The sequence below is a fragment of the Mytilus edulis genome, chromosome 3, assembly GCF_963676685.1.
Source record: "Mytilus edulis chromosome 3, xbMytEdul2.2, whole genome shotgun sequence".
Lineage (NCBI taxonomy): Eukaryota > Metazoa > Mollusca > Bivalvia > Mytilida > Mytilidae > Mytilus > Mytilus edulis.
This window is the reverse complement of record NC_092346.1, coordinates 3,596,466-3,621,866: the sequence shown is the minus strand read 5'-3', so window position 1 is coordinate 3,621,866 and position 25,401 is coordinate 3,596,466. Positions and strand designations below refer to the sequence as shown.

Sequence of the window (25,401 nt, the reverse complement as noted above, 5' to 3'; positions counted from 1 at the left end):
TGGCTTGTTTTGAAGAAACACAAACTAATACAGTACTTTTTACATTACAGCATTATCAAACAGTAGCACTAGAGTTGATATGCGTGGAGTTGTATGAAGCAGACAAAAATAAATAAAGAGTGTATGGCAAGAATATCATTCAATCATTTCAATTTAAATAGTAAGGTGGTTATGATGAATGTTCCTAATCAAATGGCAAAATCATAAGCTCAAACACTTCAAACGAAAGGAAACAACTGTCATATTCCTAAAAGCTAGCAAACCTCTCACATCAAAATCAATTATATTGACAACGATGTGGGAACAAAACGAACACAATATGTAAATATGTCACAAATAAGGGTATAACAGCAACACGAATCTCACCAAAAACTGGGGGTGATCTCAGGTGCTTCAGAAGGGCAAGCAGATCTTGCTCCACATGTGGCACCCGTCGTGTTGCTCATGTTATTACAAAGCCGGTAAATTGTCTTATTCGCTAGGTCACATTCGTAAAAAGGGAACGGGATTGTAGTTACAACATAAGGAACATAACTGATATCATCAATGACGGTCAACCAACTCGTGATGGCGTCCGTAAAATATACGACGTAATGATTTCAACTTCAGTCCGAAATGCGGTTCGATAAAATTTGCTCCCCTTGTTTATTTCGCTCTCCTGTCAATTCATTTAATTTCGCTACCTCCAATGGTAGACGCTACAATGATGGGTGTCGTCAAGAAAGGTACGATTAAAGGAATCAGCTAGGAATTAGACAATCACCATTGGTATAGGTGAGTTATTTAACAGTTGTTGCATTAGGATAAATGTATGTTTTGGAATAATTCATAATCAGGAATAGCTGGGAAGGAAAGAAACGTGTTGCTACGTAAACCCGGAAAGGCCGGGACGAATTTAAAAAAAAATCTAGAGACGATCGTTCTGAGTGTGCCACCTACATATTCAAACGTGTACACAAGCACAGTATTTCCTATCTATGTAATGTGTTTTCATAATTATGTGATATAGAGCAAAAAAATGTGGCAGTTTTTTGTGTCGTGTTGTTAAGCATTTCTAGGGGAGATAATGTTATTTTTTTTTAGGTTTGTTACATTGTAACATTATATAATTACACACTCATAAAGTGGATTAAAATAGTCTCTCACACTCAATTAACTGAATTTCAATTATTCTATTTACCGTAGTGCTATTATATAAGACTTCGGAGGTTCATATCACTAATATTCAACGTTTTTATATCGGATTTTTTTTACTAATGTTATTGAACGGTTCATAGTAAAAATAAAAAAAAAATCCGATAAAACCGTTGAATGTAAATGACATGAACCTCAGAAGTCTTATATATTGTCCTTTAATAGAAGACCGGAGGTTCATATCATTTACATTCAACATTTTTTATCGAATTTTTGTTTACTTTCAATGTTGAACGGTTGAACGGTTCAACATTGGTAGTTAAAAAAAATCCGATAAGAATTAATGGTTCAACATTGATAGTAAACAAAAAATCCGATAAACATGTTAAATGTAAATGATATGAAACTCTGAAGCCTTACATTATTGGACTATCGTTTATTAGTTCTTTATCCTAACTAAATGTTTTTTTTGTGGTGTATATTACAAAAAAAAAGGGGAGGGGGTCTTTTAAAAACACCAAAATACCTTAACAATCCTACAATATCTGTTTACAGAATGAGAGAGATGTTTCGTATTCTGAAACTAATTTTTTTTCACATGTTTATTAGATATGTTGAAAATACAGATTAATAAAATTGAGAATGGAAATGGGGAATGTGCCAAAGAGACACAACCCGACCATAGAAAAAAACAACAGCAGAAGGTCACCAACAGGTCTTCAATGTAGCGAGAATAATGTTTAGTACGTATACCCATCCCCTCTTTTTCAATTCATTAGTTCAAGATACAGCTCTGAAGAATAAGCCATAACCTAACATTTAGAATTTAGCTAACAATAAATTCAATACATTTTTATAACAAGTGAAGACCAATGAAAACATTTGATATGATTTGAAAACATGGCCAATTAAGTATGATCTTGTGGTTTCGTAGACATATATGATAATTCAACATTTTCGATTCATATTATAGTATATTTAATAACATGTTTATATTTTGTGACGCATCTGATGTATAAATCCAGTGCTAGATCCGAGAAAAAGCTCTTAGTTCCGATCCGTTTGTACGGGGAACATGTGGTTGCAACCCCCTCTTTAACTGCCTGTTCGAATTTGTTAGCAGTGTCGAAAAGGGAGAAAGACAGCAGTTTTATCAAGAAGTTATGTGAATGTTCTGCTATACATCTGACAGTCAGGAATTATTCTGAAGTACAAATGTCGACCAGAGGCATGGAACTGAGAGGAGAGGGTACCAGATGCTTATCTGAGATTCCAATTTGAACTAAAGAAAGCAACATATAAAGATATGTTGGAGAAATAATCTATATGAATAAAGTTATGCCACAAAAGGAACTTCTTTTTTTATATACAGAATTTGTCAAACGTATCCATAACAGAAGAGATGTGAATGCATCCTTCATAGCCTTGTAATACTGATGGTAATAATTTTTATCCCCGGCTTAGTATATATCTAGGATTTTGATTGGTTAACGCACGTCGTTACAAAACCCATAGCCCCTGGGTGTTGCTAACCCATATCCCCGGACGTTGCTAACCATTATCCCGGGGAACTTCACGCAAATTTTCCTTAGTTCCATGATTGCTCCTTGTGAAATATTGAATTCTGTAGATTATCCATGATGTTTGTAATTAAATATTTAATTCATTAACGATTTTGTCCTATTATGCCGATCATTTACACTCATTTCATTAAATGCATCACTTAACTGCCTCATTTTCAAGGAATGGGACTACTGACCTAGCTATGCAAATGACCAACGTTGACGTCACACCATCTATGACGTAACTCTCACAACATTGAGCGCCAAATTTGACTCAATCCAGTTTCTCTGTCTCCATATTAAAAACGTCTTATATTTGACTACCTGTAGGGTTCTACCAAAGATAGTACCCTACACCCCGTAAAAAAATATGTAAAATTTCCAAATTTCAATAAAACTTTTTTAGATAATGAAAAAAACGTTGTTTTCACGTTACACTTTGTTCCCAAATTTCCAGAAAACTCGCCCGATTCGGACTAAGACCGGGGATAAATTCGAAATTTACGTTCATATCCGTAGATATGGATATTTTAACACCCTTCAGTACCCTGTACACCCTTCGGCTACGCCTCATGGTGTACTGGGGTACTTCAGGGTGTTAAAATATCTACGTTCATATCCGTAGATAAGGATATTCTAACACCCTTCAGTACCCTGTACACCCTTCGGCTACGCCTCATGGTGTACTGGGGTACTTCAGGGTGTTAAAATATCCATATCTACGGATATAAACGTAGATAACTTATAATATAATTTCTGAGATGATATAGCAGTGCCATTGGTTTCCCCTTTCTCCTTCTTCAAAGAACTTGATCATCTGAATTCTTTTTTTTTTAAATTGGAGCCCTGTTCAAAACAGTTGATTAATTTTCGTTATTATTTAGAATCATCGTTTTTTTTAAAATGAAACAGGTTGTACATTCTACACAAAATATGCCAGTAAACCGTAAATGTTAACACCCCAAAAAGGTCTTTGTATATTCATATGTCAACTTACAGAATATGTCAAAGGTTTAACAAATGTTTAAGCATCCCAACCATTAACATGTGACTAACTCTTGTACAAAACTCTAACAGATTATCAAAGACTGTCTAGTAAGTACAATTTTAACCTAAGCCCCTGCTCTTTAAGCACCGTCTTAGCAACGGCTTGGATGATTGTAAGTGTTTGGCGCAGAGACTGAAGACTTGAGACAATAGCATGGACGTAAGTATGTATAAGAACAACGTTTTCAAGAATATAGGCGGATTCAAGCGGGGGGGGGGGGGGGGGGGGGGTGGAGCTTAAGTCGGACAATTTGTTTGGTTAAACATCATGGACATAGGGAATCACTGAAGCATGACTGGAGCGAGCTCTCCTAAACTCAGTCAGTGCCCCCCCCCCCCCCCCCCCCAATGTAAAATTCTGGATCCGCCACTGAATATTGGTTTGAACAGTGCGATGGAAGTCTTCAAATGTATATAAAAAAATAATGACAGTCTTTGTGCTGGTTATTTACATACGGGAACGAAAATTTAACATTCAAATTGCGAAAAAGAGTGAGGGGTAAGATTCATTCAAAAAAATATCGTCTGATCCAAAATTCTTTCGAAAAAATATTGTTGTCAGGCAAAATTTAAAACCAAAAAGAATATTATGAATTCTGATCTTCTAAAACATTATTGTGTTAAGTTTTGAAAGAAAGAAAAAATTTATTTGATGGAGGCGGACAATAATTGTTCGCGCTCAGACAAGAAAACCATACCCCCTTTGAAGTTAAATGATTAACTTACTTCCTTGTTGATGGATTGTTTCCTGGCTTGCTTTGGTAGGGTATTGTTGAATGTTTCACACTCGAGTAATATATATACGCATGTGTAGTACATGAAATATGAAGACACTGGTGTACTACTATAGTACTTGACTTGTAATAGTGAGCATGTATGAGAAAAATAGAGTTAGCTACCGTATACGGTAAAAATTAATATAAGGGAAATTTGATATCCTTGAATCTGTTTCTGAGTTGTGAAGAACTAACAAAAGAACTAACAGTGGGATGGTTATTCAAGTAAAATACTATAATACAATCGAGTCTTTATGTGATAAACTATAATACAATTGAGTCTAATGTAAAACTTTAAAATAAGTAAAGACTCTTAATGTCTTGCAAATTTTCGACTGAAGGTAAACTATTAAGAACAGAAAGATATAAATAGTAAATTCAAATCGTATGAATCGTATGAATAATATTGGCGAACAAAAAAAGTATCACATTATGTCGTCTGATAATTGTAAGGTGCTATACGATAGACTAAAACTGTATCGAAAATATAGCACAAAAGAAATCATGAAATAACTCAATGCAATCCCAATTAAAGATGCAAACACATGAAAGAAAAACAAAATCACACCATATCTCCACATGACACAAAACAAAAACTAACTGCAATCAACAAATAAGACGCAAAGAGTCACAAGAAATTAAAAAAAATCCATTTGCGGGCAACTACCGACTTATTATACTGTATGATCGAATACAAACATAGCCAAAATATGACACTCAAGAAATAAGACCCAAAATAAATTACAAGTAATTGCAAGATCAATTAATGATGAATAAAAAATAATTCCGAACAACAATTGGTTAACACAAACAAAAGGAATACAACGATATAAATCTGTGCTACCCCAAAAACTTCACAATGGTCAACCAATCCGGGTTACTGTTTAACTAAGGTGTAACAAAATGTGTAACAAAACTTTTTTAAAATATTACAGAAATTATGACTGTCGGTGTAATTGTAATTGTTTAAGAAAAAAACATGTCAAGCATGCAAATATTATTTAAAAAAAAATAGTTTTAATCACTTAAAAGTCATGTGATGTTACATATATAGGACGGGTGTGTTCGATGCATAAATTAATTAACAAAACCCCGTCATATAATATCCAACTTTGAAGTTGCGTCTTAATGTAAAATTTAGGTGTGCCACTTTGGGAATGGTCTTAAACGATTGACAATTCATTTTTCAATTTTTGTAATTTTCCCCAGATTTTTTCTATGTCGAGCAAAAAAAAGTAGCAGTTTATAAGGAGATCCCCTAACTGACGTAACAGCTTGACTTATGGTCGTTTTAAAAACAATTATTTGCAAGTTGCATTGTGAACAATTGTACAATATGAAAATTAAACAACGTGAATGCAAATATTTTTAATGACTTTGCGGAAAGTAACTTTTGTGACATCTTGACAACCGTATACAAAGTTCATTTAACTTTTCTACCTTGTAAACACAAGAGGTCGAATTCTTTTGTTCTATTTAAACCGCATATTGGACTGACTTCCCCATTAAGAACTAAAAATGGAAAGGTCACTATTGGGAAGCTGAACCCATCTCTTGTCGTTAAGTTTTGTTTTCAACTGACCGGCATTGTCAATATCTAGATGTCAGTTAAGATACTTAACTGTAAAACGTAAAGTCCTCATCAAATGGCAAAATCAAAAGCTCAAACACATCAAACGAATGGATAGCAACTGTCACTTTCCTGACTTGGTACAGGCATTTTCTGATGTAGAAAATGGTGATTTGACCTGATTTTATAGCTAGCTAAACCTCTCATTTGTATGACAGTCCCATCAAATTCCAATATATAGACAACAATGCGTGAAAAACCAAAACAGACATGATAGGCAAAAATGTTACAAAAAGGGGTACAGCAGTTAACACTGTGTTATAATCTTTATCACAACAAAAACAAACAAATATTTAAGCAAAAAGGTATATATCAAATAATACACCCTCATTCATTGCTTTCTTGTTTTTGAATTTTATTTTTATATATTAAAAATAAACTCATCATAGATACCAGGTTTGAATTTTGTATGTACGCTAGACGCGCGATTAACAATCAAAAGACTCATCAGTGAAGCTCAAACTCCAAAATAGTTAAAAAGTTAAAATCCAGCCATAAAGGATCGAAAGATTGTAAGAACTAGGACCGAATGGTTAGATTAACATTAACTCTGACGTAGAATCGTTTGACCTCAGAATGTAAACGTCACACAGGAAGATATATATTTATTGTGTACTTCTTCTAAAAAAGAGCGACGGCATTATGTATCAAAGAAACACAAAAGGTCATATAGACAAAGCATTAGCAAATATGAAAGACAAGAATACAAAAATTATAATAGAACAATAACACAATGGGGGATGTTTAAGTACGGGGCCACGTCATATGTATCAAAGAAACACAAAAAAAGTCACACGGACAAAACTCATAGGCAAACATGAAAGATAATACAAACAACACATTGACGGGATGCATAAGTATAGGGCCACGTGAAATGAAAATCACGAAAACAGACCAAACAATAAAAAGAATATCAATAAAGAGAAATAAAATAACATTATAACACTATAAAACATTAAGGGGAAAGTTATATAGGTCTACCAATGTTCTGTCTTTTTTAAGAGTTTGTACATGTATATGCCAAAACGTATTACTTTAGTTTTATTTCTACTATTGTTTACCGATTTTCATTGTAAGGCTACAATCTAATACCTCTCCAATGACAAGACAAAGTTTCAAATATTCATCCGATGAACATAACAGTTTGAGCATCTCGTTTGAATGACACACAATAACAGTATGATGACATAAAAAAATGTAAATTGCTAATGGTTTTCTAGTCAGAAAGGGCTATCGAAAGTAATCAACAAAAAGTAATGAAAAATAAAGAAGATTAGATATAAAATGTATCAGCAAACTATCAACACATATTTGCCACAATATTTGAGTGAAATCAATCGACTTACAAAACCTGAAGCTTTTTTAAGCCCTTGAATACATTGGCATCTAAGGTCGTGATCAGATTGTTATGCAGATGCCTGAAAAAATACATTTCAAAATTTTTATATTGATTATACTGCAGTTTCAAAGAAACACTTTTTTTAATAACCTGCAATTACCATCAAAACGAAGGTTGATATGTTGTAGCTAAGGAACGAGTCGCCATATCGAATTGCTTAGATGAACACATTTTTGATTCCTACAATATAGTTAAGATAAAACGTTAACTAACCCAAAAAAAAACGTAGTTCGATGTGTTTTAATACAAACTTGAATCGTCAAAGTGACGTTATATTCTTTAATTCGAACGTTGTTATTTGAATAACGTCACATTTTGCAATAAATCGTATGCACATAAATCATTCGTAAATTTATTCCTAATTTTATTGTATTCAAAATTTATTGATGTTTTGAAACTTCTATCTAGTATCTCTTGTTGTAATGCGTTAGAATCGAAATAACTATACAGTAGCTGAAGAATTCCAGTCGTCAACTGAGATTGCATGGTGGAAAATATCTGTTTTACTGGATGCGCTACACAACTCCTTATTTACAGTACTCAGGGTAGATAAAGTGTCCAGCTAGTTTTTCGAGTGAATCGATCCAATTCTTTCGAGTGCAGTTCGTCTTTATTTTTCGAGTGAAAAAACGTGCGATAAGGTCAACTAACTGCTATTTCGTAATTATAATAGTTTGTTTCATGACTACCAATCTTATTTCGAATACTATATATGTTTTGATCAACAAAGCAGCACACCTTCCTTGTTTTAAAAAAACCAAAACATTTAACTTTTATTAAGTATTGTCCAGGGTACCGTTTCACAAAGCCTTCGTAAGTCTACGTGTCATCGTAAGTCCACCGTAAATAAATCGTAGGATTTACAGCCGTTTCACAAAGCCGTCGTAAGTTAAGATGATCGTAAATAATGCGTAAATCCTGGCGTAACTTACTACAGCTATACCCAGTCGTAACTCCATCGTATTTGTTCTACGAAAATGAATTAATCCATCTAACATGGCTGCAGCGTTTTTTATTCTTGGTCAAGATGCCTCAAATGTTAGAAGACGAAGACGAATCTTCAATATTATAGAACTACACTTAAAGTCTTTCTTCGTTTGTTTATTTGTATATGCAAGCAACTTACTTAATGCAAATCTAAGGTATAATCTTAAACATTGTTTACTCATCTTATTTCCTACCGGCATACGTCTTAACAATTTAATAAATAGACTTTCTATCACGTCCGCGTTCTGAAATCTATTTAAAAGTATATCACTACAGGCACAGTGATAATCGATAAAACGTTTAAAAAAGGATGTTTTATTCCCATTTTTAAAGTTATGTGTACAATATAAATCTGAAATCAGTGAATCAGTCAAACCAGATAATAATTATTTTTTTGTTATTTCAGCCAAAAAAGAAATGTATTTTAATTTTTAATAAGAATATCGAAATAAATATCTGACTGTAATTAGTTTCGTGGTTAATGGAATTTATTGCAACTATTTAGATATGTTACTGTATGCCTTTCTAGTGACTATTTTTGGATCGAATTTAATGTAGATCATATATACAAAAACTAATAGGGGGAGGAGTAAGCTGCAGATCAATAAGACTGTGTGTAGATGCGACATGTCTTAAAAAATTAATACAGTAGAAAAAAAATGGAAGGGGGAGGGGAAGTGAAAGATTGAAAAGTGAAGCAATTTTTTCTGTTTACTTTATATTTTTTTTTATTTAGAGACATTGCCACATGCACCTGTTTCTATTAATGGGAAGGTCGACTATCAATATGTAATATATATATGGATTGTCGACCTTCCCATTTATAGATCGAAACAAGTGCCTGTGCACATCTCTCCTCGGTCCATCTTCTTTTAAGCATATTATTTAGGGAAAAAAAGACAATTATTCTATACACAATAGTCGTTTTAGCTATACAAAACTGTTGGAAAGGTAGTTTATACGTTAATAAGACAGCAATCAAATGACAAAGACAAACTAAGGATATCCAGTAGGCAATATAGTATAGTATAGTTTTCAACAATATAGATAGATGTCTATGTTCCACACCGTATGCGTACTTTTTCAAAATACGCATACGTCGGACTGTTCGCGTACGGTCTGTCAGATTTTAAGAAGTTGATCAAATTTTAATACAAATAAATATATTACAGATCAACATGACATAAATCTCGAATTGATATGAAAAGTTCAATTGTAATTGGAATAAAAACTTATTGTTTTGACTATTTTAATACGTCGCGTTAATTTAATCTGGTAAGCTCCTGTATTTAGCATGACATTCAATATTGCTCACTGAATTGAAGACATAATGTGGGTGCAAAGATTTTAGAATATTTAGGAACTTTTCTAGAAAAAACGTCAAAACAGCTGTTTCCTTGTGAGACAACAGGTCAATTTCTAGTTTTAATATAAAAATAAAATTTGATAGAAACGATACATTAAATCGCAATTCTCCAAATAATGTAACAATTTAGAAAAAAAGAAGAAGCCTAAATGTAAAAAAAGTTAATAATTTAAAATTACCAATTTTTAACTACATAAACGCGTATTTCCCGCTTTTCGTTACACTACAAGAAACTTTCCTAGGAGCCGTGGATTGCGGAATATCGTCTGTATATTTCCAAAATATTCACGTAAATTGATGGCGTCGTGTGTTAAAACAGTTATTGGCCAATCAAATCGGTATATATTATTTAATATTCACGGTTGGGAACCCCTTTAACCCGAACTCCTGCGTCGTAAAAATTACATGTTTTGCATATTCTTTAGCTTTTATATACTTAGTAGGCAATCCTTTTTGTTGGTTGGTTGTAGCATAATATTCTTATGCACCGACTTTTAAAAGAGACCACCAAAACTCTCTTTGTGGATACTCTTATACTATTAAGCATCCTATCCCGCTAATTGCAAGAAAAAAAGTGATTATCTATTTGAATTAATCTACATAAATGATTATTTGGAAAAATCACATTTCAGATATTTAAAGTATATTCTTGGTGTAAATAAGAAAGCCTCAAATTTAGCAGTGTTATCAGAGGTTGCAAGATTTCCTCTTTATTTTTCTGTCATTATATCTATGGTAAAATATGTACACAGGCTTAACAAGTTGGACAAAGGGTTACTTTATGATGCTTATGTTTGTATTAAAATTTTAGATGCAGAAAACATTAATTGTTGGTAATCATCTATGAAATATGTACTTCAATCACTTGATATACAAAATTTAGATACAAAGCTCAATAAATTAATTAAATTTGTAAAAGGTAAACTTTGTAATAGTTTTAAAACATTTTTGTTGGTCAACAGATATGAAACCTTATCACAAGGTAAAAGTAATTAGAAAATTATTTTAACCTCAAGACTGACTTTGTAAAGGAGGCTTATTTATCAATTAAAGATTTTAGTATAATAAGAGCTATATATAAAATGAGAATAAGTGCTCATGATCTTAGAATTGAGAAAGATAGATATAGTAAAAAATACATAGAGAGAACTCAACGTCTATGTCATCACTGTTTATCACATGGATCAAATTCTATTGAAGATGAGACCCATTTTACAGTTAATTGTCCATTATATGATGAACAGAGGAAAATATTATTTGATAAAGTTATCACTTTTTGTACTAATTTTAAAGAACTACTTAATGATAAGAAATATTTCTGGCTGTTCACAAATGAGCATTTACCAACTCTCATGTGCCTAGGAAATTACATTATTAAAGGTTTAGAAATAAGATCCAGATGTAAACAAAATATATGAAATAATTTAATATTTTATTGTTATAAATAGGATTTTATATAATAGTTATATAAAACACATGTTGTGTTAGGCTCTGATCCTGTCCATAACGTTATAGTATGGTATTAGTTTTCTGTTTTGCTTTTTCCAATCATATTGTGTTGTAAAATGATGCCCTTTATGGGTTCTTGAATATCAGATATTTATTTGAAATAACACAAGATATATGAGGTTGTGAAATGTGTTGGTACACCATTATCGAACTGATGAATGTATTGGTTTTGTGCCTTGACAAGAACTTAATTTGAACAGTTTTTTATTGTTTTAATCGTATATACACTGAGACATAACATTGAAAGCTGTAGATAATTTGTATAATTACTCAATAAACACAGACGCACTCGAAATACCCCAGACTTCTCTCGAAAAAACACAGACGTATAGAAATTAATTTTGTCTCAAAATGCTCGTTTTAAATGCAAAAATGTATATATAAGGATATATAGATTCCGTAAATGCATTTCCTTCGATATTTGCATTGGTATGTGTATAAACATGGCTTTATTCTATATTTTGGAATAAATGTTTGCGATACTGTTGTCAGGTCATTAAATATTGCATATATTGGCTTTAATATTGATTCGCTTATAGGGTCTTTGCATCGGAATTAAACACATTTATTTTAAAACTTGTTGTTGGCATGACACGGGTTATGTTCTTCTCATATATTTTATGATGGTATAATACTAAACTCATAACGGGAGAGATTGTGCCTGATATTCATATGATGAAGACATGAGTTTCAATCAGTTTAACTGAGGTCTGGAGCTACCATGTCAGTAACTGCTAGTAAGCTGTTGTTATTTATGTATGATTGTCATTTTGTTTATTTTCTTTTGTTACCTCTTTTGACATCGGACTCGGACTTCTCTTTAACTGAATTTTGCTTTAACGGATTGTTATGCGTTTACTTTTCTACATTAACTAGAGGTATAGGGGAAGGGTTGAGATCTCAAGAAAACATGTTTAACCCCACCGCATTTTTGCGTCTTCCAAAAAGTCATCAGCCCGTAGCCTTTTTTAGTCTTGTAGGCTATTTAAAGTTAGTTTCTTGTGTATAATTCCGAGTTTTAGGGGCCAGCTGAAGGACGCCTCTGGATGGAGTTTCTCGCTGCATTGAAGACCTATTGGTGACCTTCTGCTGTTGTATGTTCTATGGTCGTTGTCTCCTTGACACATCCCCATTTCCATTTTCAATTTTGTTGTAAGGTTTAATTTAATTTTCTTAGTGAACAATAATGTCGGCTTGATAATACTTTTTTTTCTCAAATACTTAAATACCTTGTGTAACCTTGTATATTAAACTCATGCGTCTTTATCACGTCTTGCCAGATAGGAAATCTGTTTGTTTACATGTTCAAACATACTCACTCGAAAAAAAGTGGTCACAATCGAAAAATACACGATCAAATCACTCGAAAAACCATGATCCTAGCCGGACACTATACCTACCGTGGTACTATTATTCCTTAAATTACATTATTAGTCTTCGTAAATTCATAGGGATTAACACAACAAATATACGTTAACCACATTCAAAACTTATAAAAAAAACTATTGACACTTAATGGACCATTCAAATAGAGTGCATTTTTGGAATACTTTTTACCAAATTACTCTGGAAAGGCACATGTTTTTTTAGTTTAAAGTAGGTAATTATTTTCCGTGTTTGTGTCGGATAGTTTGACCCAAAACATCCTGTGCAGTTTGCTCATGATTACCTGAACTACCTAACATGAAAATAAGTCATGTGAGGGGAAACCAGAACATACAATTTTTAACATAGAAAAAAAAAAACACTTCAGAGAATTTTGAAATACACAAAGGTAAAAAGAATAAAAGAAAAACAAGCAAAGTAATTACACAAAAAAGTATTTCTATGTCACCTTCATTTCTCCCATATATCTTTCAAAACAAGAAAACATTTATAAATAATATACTAAGGAATTATTTCTTTTATTTGGAAAATCTCTGATGACCAAAAATAGTTGTCTAGAGGGGGACTAAAAAAACTGACAAATTCATAACGCATTTAAACTTATTAAGATCGATTCAAAATCTCCTGGCTTGGATGGTTTTACAACTGAGTCTTATTAAAAATTTTGCACGACATTAATTCGTCCCCGCTGTGTTGTTTCAAGGACCGACGCATTGAAAGAAAGTAAATTATCGATTTCACTAACACAATGAGTGATTACCTGTCGACCTAAAGATGGAAACCCATACATTTTCTATTAAAGTGGCGACCTATTTCACTACATTATGTAGGCTATAAAATTATAACAACATATAATGCAATTATATTTACAAAGTTCTTGATCCCCAAATTAGTGAAATTCAAACTGGATTTAGGAAAGGAAGGTATATTGGTGAGTATACACGTCTTATATATGACCTATTCTAAAAATTAGATGAGGAAGATATTCCTGGCTTGCGTGTCTTGCTTGATGTTAAAAAAGGCTTACGATTTCTTAGGTTGAACTTTATATGCGAAATTTTGAAATTTTTAGGTTTTGGTGACACACAAGTGAAAAGGTTCTCAACTGTACACTATAATTCAAAAAATTGTATTTAAAAAAATACTATATGTTTGATTTTTTTGTAGAAGAGATGTTGATTAAAGGAGATCCATTAAAATTGTCTTTCTATCGGTTTATTTTATGATTGGAACTGCTTAGTGCATCAATAAAATATGAAAACAACATTAATGGTATACAGATAAAAAAAATCTGATTTTTTAACTCAGCCAGTAATCTGATCATTCGACTTTGATCCTGGACGGAGGTGAAGAATCTCTAAACAGTGCTTTGAATAAGATAGACTTGTTTTATTCTTGACCTGGTTTGAAGGCTAATTTTGAAGAAAAAAAATTATATTTATCGATACAAAACGGGGCTGTGGTGAGGAGCTAAACACATTTAAAACAATTAGTATGCAACCATTCAGGAAATTTCAAACTACTGGAATTCAATATTGTTTGTCAAAAACTGATAAATGTGTTGATAATAATTTAGAAATATTACCATATATGGAAAAATTGTAGTTGTGAAATTTATTGACCTCCGATTCCTTATTCAATGTATTACTGTGAATAATATACTGAAACATAATTGTACACTGATTGTACAGAAACTAAAGAAACATGTATATATATATCTTTTTTGAATGTAGATAAATTCAAACATTCTGGCTTTTTTTTCAAAAGTTGGCAGATGTATGTAAAACAAGTTTTTACCCAACTTTATCAAGTATAATCTTGGGTGTTTGAAAATATCTTGTATTTAACGATATCAATAATTCATGTATTCTGATATTGAAGAGGTGTGTTAACTTATGTCGAATTATATTTCCATTTCCATCTGTTACTGAAGCAATTGAATAGCTTAAATTTAATTTTAGGATTGACATGCTCGGCCGATAAATCAATAAGAATAAACAAAAAATATATTTTACTGTATTCCTGTCATGTAATGTTGTTATTTTAGTGTTACATTTAACATTGCCATACAAGCGCGAGGTTTTGCTAGCCACAAAACCAATTTTAACCAACCATTTATTCTTGAATTATCCTGTATCAAGTCAGAAAAACTGCAGTTGTTATCTTATAGTTCGTTTCTGTGTGTGTTGCATTGTCGTTTGTTTTTTGTTCACTTTAGTTCTCTCATTTCGTTGTTTTCTTCTAATAGTTGATGTGTTTCCCTCGATTTTAGTTTGTAACCCGGATTTGTTTTCTCTCTATCGATTTATGACTTGCGAACAGTGGTAAAATACTGGTGTCTTTATTTAATATACCTAAACACATTAATTTATCTAAAAAGAAGGATTTCTAATTTTAGATTATTCTCAAAAACATCATCAGGTAGAGAGAATCAGTATGATGCGACAACTAGCAAACATATTGTTATTAAAACAAATGAGTTCGGAGAACATATTTACTCACAATGATTCAAGCGCTGCCAATCCTTCGAATGCAGCAACATGTACCACTGAGATCTGATTGTAGTTTAGAGTCCTGCAAAAGAGATTGTTTGCAATGCAACTGTAGATGATATAGAGCTATTTGAAGGTGTGTTACTTTATTGCATATGTGCTGTGGTATAGATAGTCATCATTGTTTTTTTTCTAAAATGATTTCAGTTCAAATATATTTGATTCGAAATCAGCTCTCAAACGTTATTTCTTTGTACTCAGTTTTTTTAAGGATGTAGAAGTGCCTTTTAAGTGGCCATATAATCAACAACTAGGTTATTAGTACTACAACCAGAGTTCATTTTTTAAAAACTTTAATGGTCCGGAAGAACACACACCTAAATTATATATCGATGGAAAGAGAAAAATGTGTACAATAAGAAAAGTTGGGTCGTAAAAACCATGAGTGGTCACATTTTTTCGAAATTGGGGTCAAAGATCAAACCTGAAAATATTATAAATTCAACCATGAGGTTAAAAACGAGAAATTTTCTTAATATATATTCATTTGAATGCTGCCAAAACGATAAAATCATCAGCATATGCTCTAAAGGATGCCAAAACGACAAATCTGACTACTTATATTAAGGGCTGCCATTACAAAATGATGCTAATCTTGAACCATCTGAATTTTCCTTATTTATGACATAGCAAATGAAGAATCGGCCTTGACCTTTTTACATCAATTAATTTTTAGATTGCATATTATTTTCTACTAAAACATATGAAAGAATTATTTTCTTAACCAAAAAACACCAGTTTATCAAATTATGTTAAGAGGTTTTCTTCCTTAAAAAAAAACAAATTCAAGCGATAAATCAATGTTTTAAATTTTGCTTCCAAAAGGTTTTGTATTTTTGGAAAATAAGTATCTGGCTATAGATAAATTATTATTTTGTATTTACAGAGTCGGAAAGATTATTTATAACATAAAAAATATCATAGTAAACCGAGGCGAATGCGAGGTTTAAGAAAAATCAAAAGTGTGACTTGCATTGATTAAGCGGTTGGTTTAGTATAAAACAAAATCCGTTTGTCAATGCATGAACATTGTCTTATTGGGATCATCCTTTTATGCGCAGACCCGTCAATTGTTAAGGATAATGATAGATAATAATGCTAGTTTGAACATATATAACTTGTCTCTGAAAAGATACATTACAAAAACCCTGTCATTAATAAATAAGAAGAAACTGCCTGTAAAAAAATCAAAACGTTACAGTGGGAAAGTGTTTATAAGAATCGTAGCTATGGGTCAATCTCTTCGTCGTCCTTTGCAGATTCAGTACGCATATTGGCATTAAAGCACGCTCCATTTCCTTGACACGGACAAAGTTCGGTGCATGATAGATTTTGTTCAAAGCAAACACAGCATTTTTATCAAACAGATTTACCTTTGCAGGTACAAATTAAATCTTGCAGATAATTAGTTGACATTTGTCCCTTAAAAAGTGTTGGGGTTCATCCATGTTTGTCTTCCCATCCGAAGTCTAAAGCAGACTGCTGTGGTAGCTGTGCAATATTTGAAGAAGTCCAAATAGTGGTCTTTTTGTTTAGCTTTCTTTACACGGAGTTTATTCAAATCACTGTGGTCAAATTTAGCTTTCCGTTTTTGGTCATAGAGCCTTGCAAACAAATGTCCGACTGACATCAACAGATTTATCAATGTCACCGCATGAAAGAAGAACTTAATCAACAAAGTCTCCAAGATTGTCCTTTAAAACTTTGTAAACTGTTTTTTTTCCCGATTAGCCCTAGGGTAGTCATCAGAGGAAATAGCAAGGTTTTTAATATCACGCCTAAGAGCGTTAGCTGAAGAGTGAAGTAATTGGTCTTCATTTAATGTATCCTTAATATCTACAGAAACACCTTGATGTAATTCTGAAAGTCTTAACATGGACTTTAATTTTCCTGCTGCCGATATGGCATCCCCTATAGTTAGGTCAGAGCTAAACACTATATTTGACATCCTTTGTCCCCGCTCTGTCTGAATTGTAGTTGAGCTGCCATAATAACTTATTAATTTGTTATGAAATTTGTGATTGGTATTTATCGCAGAAATTTTGGGGTAAAAGTGACTGGTATATATGAAGGATGTGCGAAATTAATTATCTAGGCCTTTTTGTGGAAGAACAGATTATCATTAACAATGCTATTAATGACTCAAAAGCAAGTTCATAATCTGATTGTTCATATACTGTATTGTCTAATTTCACAGGAGATAACTTTAATGAATGCTTCGTAATGCATGCTGAATGATAGACTGCATTTGAAAAAAAAACTTTACTAGTATTAGCTTTGCCATGGATAAATCACACACAAAATCTCTGCGTATATTCATAGCTTCAATAAAACCTTTTTTCCCGATTGCTGTCATACTAATAAAATTGCTCCGATGTTGAAAATTGACACACAATGCATTTTTCCAACACAATATCATTATTTCTCCTTTTTGAACTAGTAGGAGTAAGGAGTAGGGCTACCATAACTAGCCATTATCCGGAAAAAATCGTATCCAAAGGATTCGGATAAACTTTTATAAAAAAGCCAATATTCAATCAACAAAAATATAACTTATTTACACAATATACACAAACACCCTACTATATAAAACCAAATTACACTTAAAAAACTAAAAAATAATCAACTAATCAAAGAAATTGTACAAAATCGTATCGAAACTATTAAATTAATTGTGCTTTTGACGAACTTGATAGATGGTAACTAAAAGTGATGGAGATGATTGACGAATATGAAATTTCCGTAATAAAAACATGATACAAATGATGTTTTTGCTTTTGAGTTTTTGCTAAAACTGTTTGGAATTTGCCTATATAAATTTGCATGCAGTATCACAATAATATATTCTTCCCTATCAAATGACAAATACTGCCTTTGAACAGTGTATTTTCTGGTTTAAAAAAAAAATGCCTTAAATTTCCACATAAAAAAACTGTCAACTTTAAGTTTGAAATTTTTATTTAGGGACAGTATTTTATTTACGTCATGATGATTCCAATGATCCTTGGTATTATGTGTATCGAAAAAGAATTACGAACAGAACCTGAAATTGAACCAAACTTTTTGTATTGCAATCTTTAGTCGACTACCCAAAACCGTAAATTGAGGGGTACCCCATAAACGGGCAAAACAAGAAAGTGTGACAATAGAAACTTTTTACGACCAGACGAAAATTAAAATATAGATATTTTTCTGTCATTTAAAACAATTTCCAGTCGTGTGTTATTCCGGACAATTAAACTCGTTAACTAAGCGTCTTTTTCGAGGTCAGTTGCAGTACTATATATAGAGATGATGTTTTCTCACTAAATAATTCAAAATTTGGTTATAATGTTGAACGCATCTATCTCATCGAAATGGAGTTAACGGATACAACAGATACAGCTAAGTCGGCCTTATATCTTGACTTACATCTAGAAATTGACCATGGGGGTCGGTTGAGAACAACACTATACCAAATTGATACGTTATTTCCGCGCTTGTATTTATTATCATGATTTCCTTGATAGAGGGTAGTTGATGACAAGTTGGTTGTCCGTAATGAAATAATCATTTCACGGTTATAATTTATTTTGCGTTAATTGTTAATCAAAGGAATGTTACATTTTACATTCAAGTTTTGGAACAAAACATAGATAAAGACACTTTACGACAAAAGAGATGATTTGCTTCCAAATTGTGAACTTTCCATTTCTTAGTAGCAACATTTCACTAGCGCCTGCATACGGAGTATATATCTCCAAATTGATAAGATATTTCCGCGCTTGTATTTATTATCATGATTTCCTTGATAGAGGTTAGTTGATGACAAGTTGGTTGTCCGTAATGGAATAATCATTTCACAGATGATATCGAATATGTTCCTAACGTCGTTACAACAATCCCCTTCCTTTTTCATGAACGTGACCTACCGAATTAGACTATTTACTGAGTTTGTAATGACATGAGTAACACGAAGGGTGCCACATTTAGGGCAGGATGTGCTTACTCTTCCGGTTATAATTTTTTTTTGCGTTAATTGTTAATCAAAGGAATGTTACATTTTACGTTCCCGGAACAAAACGTAGATTAAGACAACAATTGAACATTAAAATAAGCATTATAGACGACCAGTCATTAAACAAGACAAAAGTAAGTAAGATTACGCCAATTATTGAATCATCTACTTTGATACATTTACTGCCTTATCTCCTTTTGTTTACATGTCAGGCAAGTTTAAGTTGTGTATAATTTCTTATCAAACTTCGTCTCTTAGATTGTCTACAAATACTCTACTAGTTCGAACCATAATTGAGATATTTGTTTGTGATAGTTAAAAAGTTCGTAAGTTAAAAGTTATATATAAAAAAATAGGCCATGATTTATTCTGTAAAAAATAAATACATGTTTACAGAATGTAAATGTAAAATGACAGTGGGTTTCCTTCAAAATAATAAACTGTCAAAACACGGCTGCTGATAATTGATTTCTCAACATATAGTGCGACCAAAGTTATACAGGAAATGAATTTACTTACATATTGACAAGAGCCGTCAAGCCTTTAAAAGCATTAGCGTCCAGCATGGCTATCTGATTTTCATGCAAATACCTAAAAATAACATTTTGAAAATTTATTGCTTACCCCAATTCGTCAACTTAATAAATACAACATATTTACTTAGAAAGTATTAGAAAAAAATCAAACTTGAGAAACGGCATTTTTTACCACTATTGTTAATTAACTGCATATTTGTATGATTCAAAGAAGAGATATTAATCAAATCATATGAATTCGCGTAATGATTATCATAAAACTCATTTGATCTTGATTTCATATTATGTGAATTTTGTCAAAAAAGATGTCTGTGCTAAACTAACAAGCTTTGTATAGTTCATGTTTTTCTAAAAAAAAATATTCTATCTTCTATTAACGGTATCTAAAGATAACAATATGCTATTTTGTTCAGAAAGAAAACTGATATTGTTATTGTTATCCATATTTGAATCTTTGTCTGTGCATAAAACATGTGTGTATATTACCACATATATCGTACTTTTTACTACATTAGTACTTACCACATGTATTTTCTCCTACTTTTTTTTTTTTTTTTTTTTTTTTTTTTTTTTAAATCAAACCGTATATTACTGATCAATTTAAATCACAACATTAATTTCAAATTCAAAATATAAATCTCCTTTTTTTTTTCTTTTTTATTATATCAGAACAGAAGTAACTATTGAAAATATCGGCACATATTACGAATAAAGATTGTAAGATTAAATGAGAAAACACCATCAACACATTGATTTTTTTTAGAGCAAATATACTTACAAGGTTTTAAGTGCCGACAAGGTTTGGAATGAATTTGCCTCCAGTGTTGTAATTTGATAATAGCTGAGGAACCTGCAAATATCGTTTTTGATTTCAAATGTTCTGCTTCATCACATTTGGTATCTTCATAAATTCAATGAAAATCGGGATTATGTCAAATCAACAACACTCCGAACAAAGAGCAGACAACAGCCGGAGACCAACAATGGGTCTCCAACGCAGCGAGAAAATCTTGCACACGGATGTAGTTCTCAAAACTAAAAATTGTGTAGTATTTCAGTGAAAATGACCGACACACTAAACTCCAAAACATTAAAAAAGGAAGTTTGTTTTTCTTAAATATTATAACAAAAACTTACTTGCTTCCGTTAATTAACCTTTTACGTTAGGATAACATCAAATGTATCATTGAGAGAAAAAAAAAAACCAGTTGGTCTTATGTTTTTTTACTAGTCCAGTAAAAATCCTCTTAGCATTATACAAATAACGATATATGATAAGTAAACAGAGAAACAATAACCTTAACCTTACTGACCATTTTTACGATATTGATGTCAATATCAGTGTATACCTACTTCAATCTGACATCTGAGTCCTTTGTAGATGAAACGCGCGTTGGGCGTAAATAAAAAAATTCAATCCTGGTACCTGAATTTATTTACAACAACTTGGTGAATGCCACTGCTGGTGGAGTTTTAATTCCCCGAGGGTATCACCAGTCCAGTAGTCAGCACTTCTGTTTTGTTTTGAGTTAACATTGATATGTTCATAATTATGCTAGTCAACAAAAGAAACGATACAGGACTTTTTTTCAATTTAAAGATGAAGTTTTCCGTTTGTAGGACCAATATTGAAGGTAGTAATATTTCATGACCATGGAAATATAAATCCGTTAATTTTTTTTTTTTTTTTTCATTACGTCATTTCGCGAAATTAAAATTTTTTGACAAAATTTACTTAAAGCGACACTTATTTAAAAAACAGAAGTTCAAACTAATGATGTCAACCTCTTTTTTAAAGATGAAGATAATGTTTGCCATCAATTCTTTTTAAAAAATCGTACAGTTTCTTTGTTTATTTGTAAAGCAAAGTTCGGCCCCACAAGAAATCGTTAAAATGTAAACATGATCAATGGCTTTACCATTGACAGTATGTGTAGAGTGAAATTAAAAAAAACTTTAACAATCTTAAAACTAATCCGAAAGCTTCCTAATTTACAGTGTGTTGTTTCCATATCTTAAACATTGATTTGAGAAGAAAACATTCTTTTTTTTTTTTTCATTTTTTTGAGATTTCAAAAATCACTTTGTTTACCAAAAATTAAAAAAAAAACAATATTTCAACCCATTAGTTACAATATGAACATAACTTGATTAGCATATCAAATATTTTTAAACAAATTTGAAAATTCATTTAGAACTTAGAAAATTGTGTGTCGATTTTGTGTCGAACTTTCCGTAAAAATAATCTGCACCCTATGATCGTTTACAGACAGGTTTTGATTTCCATTATCATATGTGCATACATTGCAAATGAAAGCTTTTTAAAATATTGTATCTCATTTTGTTTTAGTTTTTATACTTTTCGATAAATGTTATTCTAAGTCGTTTATCGTTTCTTTTGTTGACTTGTATATTAAATTACCCGTCAACAAAACTTTGAATTTTTAAAATACTAAGACTTTTCTACCTCAGGAATATTTTACCTTAGCTGTATTTGGCAATACTTTTAGGAAGTTTTAGTTCTCAATGCTCTTCAACTTCGTACTTTATTGGGCTTTTTTTTTACATTTTTTATAAGAGCGTCCCTGATGAGTCTTTTGTAGACGAAACGCGCGTCTGGAGTAAATAAAACATATCAATCCTGGTATCTCTGATGAATTTATTTTCAACTGACGTTGAATATTATGACCATCTGTTTGGCAAACGTGAACCAAAATAAGAAAAAGAGTGAGTATGAAATACATACAGACAAACCTGCAAAAAATTCCAAGTTACATACTACATTTTTGGCCAGAATAAGTTTTCAAAATTTTTCCATCTTACTGCATTTCTTTGATAATACGTCATAGGAAACGAAACATAATTTTCAACAAAGATACCTTTAAAAGTCAAAGTTTATCATTGACGGTATGAAGGAATGAATGTTAATGAATTTGACTTGCTGCACACAAATCATTTAAATATTGGTTGAGCGTTTGTTTGTGGACATGCCTGTAATTAAAAAAAAATGAAACATTAGAATTTAAAACAATTGGTTTTATATACTCACAGTGATGAAGTTGACATTGGAATTCCAGATGGAAGTACAGTAAGACCTTCACCGGAGCAAAGTACTATCTTATGAATAAGAATGGTATCGCATCTACATTCAGATGGACAAGCAAATACTGTACTTTTCAGAACAGTGACCACTATTAGAAGAAATGTGCTGCTCATTGTCTTCAAAATATCAAACAAAATATCAAACATTCTATTTGTGTCAATCTAATAATAGAACATATGTTTACTAAAGGGTGTTTTTATGGAATATATAAAGTGCATTGGAATATAAGTTTTTACACGAATCATTTTCACATATTTTTCTTATCTACCAATTTGTAAACTGTTGTTTTTGTTTTTTTATAAATTATCCTTTGATTATGGTATTCCTCGACTTTTGCTTCTAAATTGTTCAAAATTATCTAAATCCTGAGATGGTTCAATTTCCTCTGTCTAAGTTAACCTTGTTTCAGATGAATTTATTAATCTTTTAACATGTTTAAGGTCCCGTACTTCGAAGTTCTCGTCTTTTAATATAATAGATTTAAAAATTTCACTGAAAGTAAATTTTGTGAATTAAGATACATATTTCGGACACAGCAATATTAAGTAAAAATCACTTTTTTTGTTAATGACATGACAACAGCCACAATAACATAAAAATACAAATCAAAACATATTTTAACGTCCTTTTATGATTCCGTACGATTAAGTATTATTTGCTAGATAAAAAAAACCTTTATTTTAACTGAAAACCACACCGACACTGAGGTCAATAATACCTTATAAAGGTGTTGTTGTTTTTTTGGCATGTGGGTTTTGTTTTAAAAACCAAAGAGTTCTCAAATAAATTGTTTTTTTAGAATCTATGGCTACATAGTAATAGACATATCTGTTTAATGAGGTAACACCTGCCAACTCAATCACTGACTTTATTTAACCTTATATGAAACTTATATCCATTCCACCTTGTAATTTAGGATTTATATATATTTAGATTAAATAGGGATAAAAAATTAAAGAAATGAACAATATTTTCTTCTGTTTGGGGGTCAAAAAGTGAAATCGAAAAAATACTGAACAAAGAGGAAAATCAATTCGGAAAGTTCCTAATCACATGGCAAAATCAAATGACAAAACACATAAAAAACGAAAGGACAAGAACTGTCATATTCCTGACTTGTTATAGGCATTTCTAAATGTTGAAAATGGTGGATTAAACCTGGTTTTATAGCGCTAAATCTCTCACTTTGTTGACAGTCTCATTAAATTCCGTTATATTTACAAAGATATTAAAATATAAAGTTGTGCATCCTGCTTGGGGCCCATTGGTTAAATATGTCACACATGGTCAGACAGTAATAATTGAAAATTAGTACATCCTATAAATCTTAAAAAAAGGCCTTTTGAATTCACTAGATAAGTATTACACGAGTTTAAGAAAAATAAGATTTTCTGTTTACCTGCAAAAACACATATACTGAGGTAATTTAATGTTATTTAACATGGTTAAAGTGCTTCTTGTATTCCATGTACTTAATTTAGACATAACTTTCTAAATCTAAATAGAAAAAGTTTCTACTGCAACTTTGAAATACATTTATTTTTTCAAAAGGTTATCAAGGACTTATATGAAAGTTTTTTTTTCATTGTTATGGTTTTGCAAAACAAAGGTGTCAATTTTAAAATTCACAACTATTTTATGTATATTGTGATCTATGATGAAGACCCATTGGTGAAATAATGGGGCCGTGTTCATTGGTCGGGTTGTTGTCTCTTTGACATAGTCCCAATTTCCATTCTCAATATTATTTTTGTCTCATTAGCAAGCATATGGATACCACATATTCTTTTATTTATGTTTGCAGCTAAATATTGTGCAGTCAATCAATAATTTTGAATAACACATAGCATTCAAATGCATTCAGTACACTGATTATATTCCCTATGATTTGAACATTAATCACATCGGGGGTCGAGTGGCCTAAGTAAGTACTATTCTTATCATTAGCCAGTCAATACTGTGGTTGTGCGCTCGAACCCCATTCGTGGAGTAACACTCGGCTCCAAACTGAATTAACTAGGATTGTCAGTTTTCCTATCAAAGGTTAGTGATTTTCTTCTGGAACTCCGGTTTCCGCCACCAATAAAAACTGAGCACCACGAAATAATCCAAAGTGTTGCTTAAAAGTATCGTTAAAAACATAAAAATCAAAATCAAATCAAAAGTATTTTAAAATCATATATCTTTCTAAATTTCGTGTAAATTTCTGGGTTTAGGAATACGTTCCTTGAGAACGAAGTGTAAATGAAATCCTCCACTTTTTGTAAATTAACAATTATAGGAAAAACACAGAAGTCATGGAAGTGTTGTATTATAATTTTTTACATTTAAAAACATATTAAAGAAAAAGATGTCAAGTTATTAGAACAAGACACTTCATATATTCATCTTAGTCTTACAAGTGGGATTCAATTTTA

At 31.6% G+C, this 25,401-nt stretch overlaps 1 protein-coding gene and 1 long non-coding RNA gene across 2 annotated transcripts in view; one reads left to right on the top strand and one right to left on the bottom strand.

Moving 5' to 3' along the window:
• LOC139515630 (leucine-rich repeat-containing protein 24-like) overlaps positions 1-23,097 on the bottom strand; it is a 58,245-nt gene extending 35,148 nt beyond the window's left edge. Inside the window, exons 1-5 of the mRNA XM_071305257.1 lie at positions 22,931-23,097; positions 20,660-20,731; positions 19,865-19,936; positions 15,299-15,370; positions 7,496-7,567 (exon numbers count right to left, since the gene is read on the bottom strand). Of these exons, the coding sequence (XP_071161358.1) occupies positions 7,496-7,567; positions 15,299-15,370; positions 19,865-19,936; positions 20,660-20,731; positions 22,931-23,097 (455 nt within the window). The remainder of the gene's footprint in view (positions 1-7,495; positions 7,568-15,298; positions 15,371-19,864; positions 19,937-20,659; positions 20,732-22,930) is intronic.
• Positions 679-2,483, top strand: LOC139514761 (uncharacterized). The gene is made up of 2 exons (XR_011662687.1): positions 679-774; positions 2,258-2,483. It is a non-coding gene; the product is annotated as an uncharacterized lncRNA (long non-coding RNA).
• Positions 23,098-25,401: the final 2,304 nt, after the last annotated feature.